Source organism: Capsicum annuum, chromosome 5 (genome assembly GCF_002878395.1).
Source record: "Capsicum annuum cultivar UCD-10X-F1 chromosome 5, UCD10Xv1.1, whole genome shotgun sequence".
In the NCBI taxonomy this organism is placed as follows: Eukaryota; Viridiplantae; Streptophyta; class Magnoliopsida; order Solanales; family Solanaceae; genus Capsicum; species Capsicum annuum.
In genome coordinates this window covers 30,491,908-30,500,834 of record NC_061115.1, presented here as the reverse complement: position 1 = coordinate 30,500,834, position 8,927 = coordinate 30,491,908, and the positions used below count along the sequence as shown (strand labels likewise).

Below are 8,927 nucleotides of genomic sequence, written 5' to 3'. Positions count from 1 at the left end.
TTTATTTTTTGGGTTGCGAATTATTCTTTAACTTAAATTAAAGAGAGAAAAACACACTCTGCCTTATTCGGTAATTCATTTTGTTTGAGTCGTTTTAATAAATCAAATAGAGAAAGTAAAACGAAAATTAAAATTTGGAAGGGAGTGGAGATGGAAGTTGAGGTTGAGATTAAGGTAGGGTTGGGATAGGAGGTGTGTGGGGTAGTTTTTTTTTTTTTCATGTTTCATTGAGAAATAATATGATGATTAATTTTTTTAAAATAATATGATAATGAGATATTCTAACATAAGATGATTAGAAATGATATTTTTAATATTATCCGTGCATCGCACAGGTACGTACACGAGTTGTCATAATAATCACACAATAAAATAAGGATTTAACTTATAACACTACATCACGTATACACAAGCAACCATGACACCCCAAATCCATTATACTTTCACTTCCAATCCTTCAAAAATAGGTATCCATAGCTCCATACATAGATAGACTTAGTCCAACGTGTGAACGATGAAATCTGCAGTGTCAAAATGCATGGAAGTCTTGACACCACAACTCTCCATTGAGTTTGATTCTTGATTATGAGCAATAAACCCAAGTTTCTCTTTTTGACAACGACGAGGAAAATCTGAAGCATTGCCATTGATGTTAGAAGGTGGATGATAGTACATTCGAGCAGTCTGAGGGCAATGAGAATGAAATCTAGCTACTATTCTCACACCTACATCCACCATCTCCATGTATTTACCCATGGATTATGTCTTTCTTGACAATGTCTTGATGTATAAGAAAATTTGAACAAAACTGATGTAAGTGCAGATGGTTGAAGAAATAGAGAGGAATATGTCAAGTATATAGATTTATATAGAGGGGACTTTGAAACTTTTGCTTCTCCAAGATGGCTTTGACATTAGTGGAGCTTCTTGTCCTTTCCATGTAGTTTTGAGTCTTTTTTGACTTGTTAATTGTGTCTATTCCAACTATGGTGGGTCAGAATATCATACATAGATTTTGTCAAATGTCAAGTACTGCGGAGGACACACAGAGTATTTTGCGTTTATATGCTACTCTACCTCCATCTTCATGTGCATATTTGACTAGACACGTCCCTTAAAAAAATACTTATTCCGTTTCAAAATAGATAGCTCTTGTTGACTTGGCACCCACTTTAAGAAAATATTTATTAGAGATTTATTTTACTAAATTAGTCTTATTAATTATACTTTAGAAATATAAATTTACATATATACACTTTGTTTAGTCATATAATGATAAGAATAATATTGGAAAAACATAATAAAATCCTTTTGATTTCATCAAAGGAACAATTAAATTGAAACAAATATTTTTATAAAAGGACTAACTAAAATGAAACGGAAGGAGTGATAATAAGGGTAAAATAGATACCAATGGTAAATTATCTTTTGATTTTCAAAACTTGTATTGAAAGTTATAATGATGAGTATTAATTATATGAAAGTTAAGGAATGATACTTGTAGTTGTAAGTTAATAAATAGTAACCAACATGAGTTGTGATGCAGTGGATGGGGCTACTCTACCCTTAACCAGAGGTCGAGAGTTCGACTTTGGGTATGGAGAAAACTCTGTTGGGAGCGCTGCCATCTTAATGTGTCCTGCAACGCACGATCCGGATTAGTCGGGGCTCCAATGCGGACACCGAACACTGGATGGAAAACCCACAAAAAAAAAGTAGTATAATTCAAATGAGAAGTGGTAGAATTTTGAACTTTCATTTAAATCTATAATTTTCGCTGTTAAATGGTAAACAATTAATAAATAGAAATAAATAACATAAATTCATTGATGCGTATATAATTTATCATAATTTTTTCTCTAACATTTGCAGCGCATCACGCGGGTATATAAACTAGTAGTAATTAATAACAAGGGTCAAATAGATACAAATGGTAAATTATCTTTTGGTTTTCAAAACTGAATAAGTAACATTGAACAATTATAACTATTTTTAGTATATTGGACTAGTAAAGATATACGAAGGGGTATTATACATACATGCAGTCTCACTTATGCCAAAATATTAAATTCCTGTGGAATTTACCGACTGATCCACCTCTGTTTTAGTGCTGTCTACCTTGTCAACTTCGTCGACAAACATTAGATGAAATAATGCTGAAAGAAATAGAGGAACTATGTGCTGATTTTACAAACATCATGCACAAACTTTGACAGTCCAAAACACAGCATTAGATATGCTGAGGTACCTTGTCACATGATGAAACTTATTAATCTTCTTCATGTCACTTGGTCCTAGCACAGCCACGTTAGGAGGAACACAAAAAGGAAAAACTGAAATGCTAGATTGACATATAGAACAAGAGAATTTGTATAGAGAAGGATTTCCACGGCACAACAGTTCTTCCATACCAACTTCTCTTCTTTTAGGAAAGGAATGATTGTAATTGTATTCATAAAACAGCACAAGGGGAGTGCTGTAAATTCTTTACATACGAGCAAAACAAACCAAAAGCATGACCTCTGCTAAACTTAGAGGGACTCTATGAACTATAATAGAGTTTGTCTCGTTAACATATTTCAGTTCACAACAAGAATGAAACATCAAAAGATCATCTAATTTTAACCTCTGTAAAGATCTGTGCTTCTCTTCAAAACACATGAAGTTTCTTTCTTTCCAAACCACACACCAGTACAAGGAGCAGTATTCCCACCAGCTATTTATTATTTTGTCTTGTCCATATTTACACCAACATCAGAAAAGATCATACATGTACTCCCAGGCATGGACCATTTGATACCCACAAAATTCAGGTGTGATGTAATCCATAACAAAAACAAGGAAAATATAACCTTCAAATTTCGAACAACTGATTTAAGGAACTTCCATATCAATATCCACGGGTAGCTAATCTGCACAACCAAACTCCCATAACACCTTCATAGATATCTATTTCCTTCTTGAACGTGTTCTTTTAATGTGTTTTTTAGCTCTACTTCTTGTCAATGGACCATTACTCGAGCTAGTGGTATTTACTGTCCCAAAAACTCCATGTCCAGATGCTACTTTGTGCACATCTCTATTTTCTTCTTGCTTCTGGTAAACTTTAGTTTCCTTATATAAGCAAGCTTTGCTTCTTGTTAAAAGGCTGCTACTTGAGCTATTCTTATCAAAGTATGCTCCACTCTCATCATTACATTTCCGAAGCACTTCTTTTCCACATTGTGCATTGGACACATGGTTATCATCTTCTTTCCTAAAATTAGCTGCAGTTTTCTTCTTTTGAGGAGTTTCATCCAGTGAAGGACCTCTGCTTATGAGTTGATTACCACTTTTTTTGTTCAAACAAGAATTTTCACCAACGATTGAAGCATTGACACCACTTTTAAGCAGTAGTCTCTCCGAAACTCTCTTTTCTGGCATATCCTTTGGAGTAGCTTCCTGCAAGTCATCTTTTCCAGATTTTGCATCTGGTATAAAGCTATGCTCTTGCTTCCGGTTTGTTTTAGCTTTCTTCTTTTTACTACAACTTTCATTCAGTGAAGGACTTTGGGTTGTGACTTGATCGCCACTTTTTTGGTTCAAACAGGACATTTCACTGGCGATAAAAGCGTCACCACCACCTTTATGCAGTAATCTATCCAGAACTCTCTTTTCTGGCATATCTTCCGGAGTAACTTCCTGCAAATCTTCTTTTCCAGATTTTTCATCTGGTATACAGCTATCCTCTTGCTTCCAGTTGTTTTTACCTTTCTTCTTTCGACTAGGACTTTCATTCAGAGAAGGACTTCCAGTTGTGACCTGATTACCACTTATTGGGTTCAAAGTAGAAGCTTCATCAACATTAAAAGCATTGTTGCCATATTTTTGCACTATTTCATTATCAACATTAAAAGCATTGTTGCCATATTTTTGCACTATTTCATTAAAAATACTCTTTCTTAGCATGCCGCTTTCTGCATCACCAGCACCCGAGATTAAGAGATCTCGTAAAACATTGGCGGGAAGATGATCAACAGACACTGAGAAGGAGCTACTTGCATGACCAGCTGATGCATTTGCCGACTCTGACAAATCAGAAATTCCCATGGCTGCATCTTCATTGGTTGATTCTCCAAATGATAGAGCAGCAGACTCTTTCCAGTTATGTGGAAATCCAAGAAGGAACTGCTTGCAAACCTGTTGGTTTGAAAAGTTATTATCTTCATTTCAGAAAACACAACTTCATTCTAATTTGTAATTAACATGCTTATGCTCATTTTGGAGTCTTTTTTATGTTTTAACAGGCTTTCCTTCCTGTTTTAGGTTCTCAAGGGGTTAGTTAAAATTGCAAAAGCAGAACTATCGGTAAAATGAGTGATAGCTGAAGAAAAATTTCAGAAGAAATCATGGAGTGGAGATTACTCAAAAGAGGTAAGTAAAAATAAATAAACAAGGACCTATCGGATAGTAATATGAACTTTTTAAGTCAAAAAGTTTCATTAATAAACACCAATTAATGTGAAAGAATATGTACAAGATGTGTGCGCGACTCGGCTGAGTAATACACTGTCTTCCACCAAGATTGACAAACTATAGATAGTACTATGATTTTGACAGTTCATGCTACCGTTGGGCCTAAATAGAAACTCTAAAACTTCTTAGCTAACGTAAACATCAATCATATGTTCCAATAAAACAGCTGCAAATAAAGCAGTCATGTGAATTCAGAACTAAATAACTTCAATACCTCCGATGAGAAGCCATTTTGAAGTGTTCGACGCCTATTAATGAAACCGCTAAGAAGAATGGTGATGCCATCCACTGACACTAAAGTGACAGTATCATGCCTCTTTGCAATTGTTATGGAGTGAAAAACTCTTCCATCTGGTCTCCTATTTAACAGAAGTGCAACAAACATCACATTATTGGATCCAAGAAATGCCTTGTCCATATGAAATGAAATTATACAGTACGATAGTTCCATATAAGCACCTTCATACTAACAAAACAACAAACCCAGTGTAATTCCACAGGAGGGGTTTGGGAAAGGTAGAGTGTATGCAGATCTCTAACATACTTAACGTTAAAAAAAAAAAAAAAAAAAAAAAGAAACAACATGCTTAGTAAAAACAAAACTTACTGAGAAACACTATTAACAACAAAAAAAGTTACTCCCTCCATTCCAATGTGTTTCTTTACGTTCCTTTTTAGTCCTTACCAAAAGGAACACCTCTTTCCTTTTTTCCTTTTTTTTTGGAAGGTTTTTTTTTGGAAGGGGAGAACTCTTTAATTGTAACTTCCCACATAACTTAAAAATGCCACAAGACTAAAGGGGCATTTTCAACTTTCATTCATGAATAACTACATTCAACCTGAACTCAATAAATCACTACCTCAAAATCTTATACTCCCTAACAAACTTATTCCCCCACATCCCCCCACCCCACCCCCCACCCCAAAAAATCAGCAACATACTCAAATACAAAAACTTACTTAGAAACAAAAATAAACTAGAAAAAAGTTACTCCCTCCGTTTCAATTTCTTTTTTCTTACTTTCCTTTTTAGTATGTTTCAAAAAGGAATGTCTCTTTCCAAGTTTTAGCAAGTCTTTGAATTAAATCTTTCTCCTAACATGTTTAAGACCACGTGATTAAAGGACATTTTAGTACATTCTACACATCTTAGACATTTTAGTCATTCTAAATATGTTTAATTTAAGACCAAAAGATTCAAAAGTCTTCTTATCTGTCTTAGTCTTGGTGGACACTGAACAAAGTCACCTCCCAGGTCTCACGTGAAATTAGTCGAGGCCATAGTTAAAAAAAATCAATTTCTCTTAAGTTTCTTAAATCTGCTCCAAGTCAAAACCATACAAACAAATTAAAACGGAGTGAGCAAACAATAAAAATACCCAAACACTTCAAAAGAAAAGTAGAAAAATTTACTCTTTACCCGTCAAAATCGGACAAACAAATTGAAATGAGACTTTCTTAAACTCTGTGTAAACAAATTGAAACGGGCTTTCATAAACTCCGTGTCTAAGTCAACACCAGACAAACAAATTGAAAGGATGCTTTCTTAAACTCTGTTTCAAGTCAAAACCAGACAAAAAAATTGAAACTAGACTTTCTTAAACTCCGTGTCTAAGTCAAAATCAGACAAATAAATTGAAACTAGACTTTCTTAAACTCTGTGTCTTAGTCAAAATTAGACAAACAAATTCAAACTAGACTTTCTTAAACTTCATATCAATTCAAAACCTGACAAACAAATTAAGACAGAGTGAACAAACATTACAAATAACAAATACTTCAAAACTAAAGTTGAAAAAATTTTACTCTTTAGCAGTGAAACCTCCAACACCCAATCGCTTGCATCCATCGCCAATTTCAACTTTAATCAACCACCAATCATACAAGTATACCTGCAAAATTTAACCCCCAAAAAAATGAAATTACATGTAAAAATAAAAATGTTTTTTGCCAAAAAACAAAATAATAATTACAAAAAATTGTACTTGTTTGAGGAAGGAAGAAGAAATAGCGAAACTATTTGCTTCCGCCATTTGAACGAAAAAATGGAACCCTAAATTGAAATGAGAAAATCAGCTTGTTTTCTTATTTACGCGCCAACATAAAAAGGAATATGATTCTTTTCTTCAGCTAAAAAGACTAAACTAGTATGTGCATTTTGGTCCTCATAAATGAACTCATGAACAGAAAAAGTCCTTTTACTTTGGAGGTTTGATAATTGTGGTGTCCGGGCTAACTTTGACGGACCTTGACTGATACGGGAGATCATCATATTGTAATACCCCGTATTAATCTTAGCTAAGTTTAGCCCATAGCACATGCATAAGAGGCTTAGAACCTGAAAATTTAGCTAAGTGTTGAGAACTTAGTTTTATTTTTGGCCTCTTAACTTCGATGATTTTTAAAGTGACCTTTCCGCCCCCGATATGTATGTTTTGAGTTAGTTCATATTCAGGGGTGTAAGGAGCATGTCTCAGGGAAATTTTGAATTTTTCAGACGGGGTTTGGGCCGTGTTTGGATTTCAATTCTAGCAGCTCAATGTGATTGCACCGCGTCGCGGTGGAAATAACGATGGCATCACTAACGCATCACGGTGATGGCCTAATCGGCGTCCCAGCTACGAATTTAAATTGCAGAAGGGTAGTCTTATCTTTTTCCAACGCCTCAATCCGTATTAACACGGGATTTGGCTTCAGTTAAGGTATATTATGCCCAAAATCTACAATTTTACTCTCAAATAAACCCTAAGCTCTTCCCTATAGTATACATAGATGATATATTATTATGTACAAAAACTAAAGAAGAACATTTAAAATTATTAGGACAATTTACAGATATAATAGAAAAATCGGGAATAAGTCTAAGTGAAAAGAAAGCTGAAATTATGAAAAATCAAATAGAATTTTTAGGAATACAAATAGATAAGAGTGGAGTAAAAATGCAACAACATATAGTATAAAAAATAATAAATTCAAAAAAAAATTAGATACAAAAAAAAAATTACAATCATTTTTAGGATTAGTAAACCAAGTAAGGGAATATATTCCAAAATTAGCAGAAACTTTAAAACCACTACAGAAAAAATTAAAAAAGGATGTAGAATATAACTATAATGAAGAAGATAAAAAACAAGTTCAGAAAATAAAATTACTTTGTAAAGAATTACCAAAACTACAATTTCCAGATAAAAATAGAAAATTTATATATATAGTAGAAGCAGATGCTAGTGAATGTAGTTATGGAGGAGTACTTAAATACAAATATGAAGCAGAAAAATTAGAACACCATTGTAGATACTACTCAGGTACGTTCAATGAAGTAGAAATAAAATGGGAAATAAATAGGAAAGAATTATGTTCATTATATAAATGTTTGTTAGCATTTGAGCCATATGTTGTATATAACAAGTTTATTGTACGAACGGATAATACACAGATACGCTGATGGTTAACAAAGAAAATACAAAATTCAATTACAACAAAAGAGATTCGGAGACTAGTCTTGAATATATTAAATTTCACGTTTATAATTGAAGTAATTAGTACTAACAAAAATGTTATTGCAGATTACATATCAAGACAAAGCTACACAGACTGATATAATAGAAGAGGATACTCTAAAAAAATATTCAACACCCTAACTACGCTTTCAATGAAAGTGGACAGTATGGGTAATGAAATAGAAAAGCTAAAGACTAATGAAGTTAAACTGAAGTCTATAACTATAAATCAGCTAACTCAGCAGTGTGCAGAGCTATATCGATCGGAAGACATTAAAGTTCCAGAGCTAGAAGGAGATAATGGGACACTCCATAAAACCCATAACATTTATTAATCTACTTCTGCAGGTACAAGCAAAGGAGTTAAGAAAAACACAAATATGAACCTAAACAAGCTATTTAATAAACCATATATACCAAATACATTAAAAGATCCTATGTTTATACCCCCACAAATTACCACATACCGAGATAGTTTAAACCAAGACAAAAAGACTTACAACTACACAGCCCAGACATATATAGAAAATATCTACAATGTACAAGCCTTTTTAAATACTAACCCCAGAGCTATAAACATCCAAGAACCAGATACAAACTATATAACCCAAAGATTGACCGGATATAATAAGCTAATTGCTTTACCTAAAATCAAACCAAGTCTAGTTAAAACTTGCTATGAATATGGACTACTCAGTACTATATATACCTCTGACGGAAATGAGATATCCACTATACTGGAAATATATGAAGCATTTAGCATTTTCAAAAGAATAACCAAAGGTACCCTATTTTTTATAAAAATTTACACGGCACCAGCAGAGATATTATATGATGAAGTTAAAAAACCCATACAAGTTGTAAAGATAGGAATGACACGAGATATGATTATACCACAGGATATTATTCCAC

At 33.5% G+C, this 8,927-nt stretch overlaps 1 protein-coding gene across 1 annotated transcript; it reads right to left on the bottom strand.

Moving 5' to 3' along the window:
- Positions 1-2,383: 2,383 nt before the first annotated feature.
- LOC107870556 (kinetochore-associated protein KNL-2 homolog) lies at positions 2,384-6,690 on the bottom strand. The gene is made up of 4 exons (XM_016717123.2): positions 6,501-6,690; positions 6,322-6,407; positions 4,730-4,874; positions 2,384-4,179 (listed from the first exon to the last, which is right to left on the bottom strand). Exons 1-4 carry the CDS (start codon positions 6,546-6,548, stop codon positions 2,950-2,952), a joined length of 1,509 nt encoding a protein of 502 aa, XP_016572609.2. The 5' UTR covers positions 6,549-6,690; the 3' UTR covers positions 2,384-2,949.
- Between the last annotated feature and the right edge of the window lie 2,237 nt (positions 6,691-8,927).

What these genes read in the sequence shown, in the direction of transcription:
- LOC107870556 (XM_016717123.2), bottom strand. Translation starts at nt 6,548, where the DNA reads ATGGCGGAAGCAAATAGTTTCGCTATTTCTTCTTCCTTCCTCAAACAA. An exon ending in GGAGGTTTCACTGCTAAAGA is followed by an intron (nt 4,875 to 6,321) that starts GTAAAATTTTTT and finishes TCTGTTAAATAG; the next exon opens with GAGACCAGATGGAAGAGTTT. An exon ending in AAAATGGCTTCTCATCGGAG is followed by an intron (nt 4,180 to 4,729) that starts GTATTGAAGTTA and finishes TCAAACCAACAG; the next exon opens with GTTTGCAAGCAGTTCCTTCT.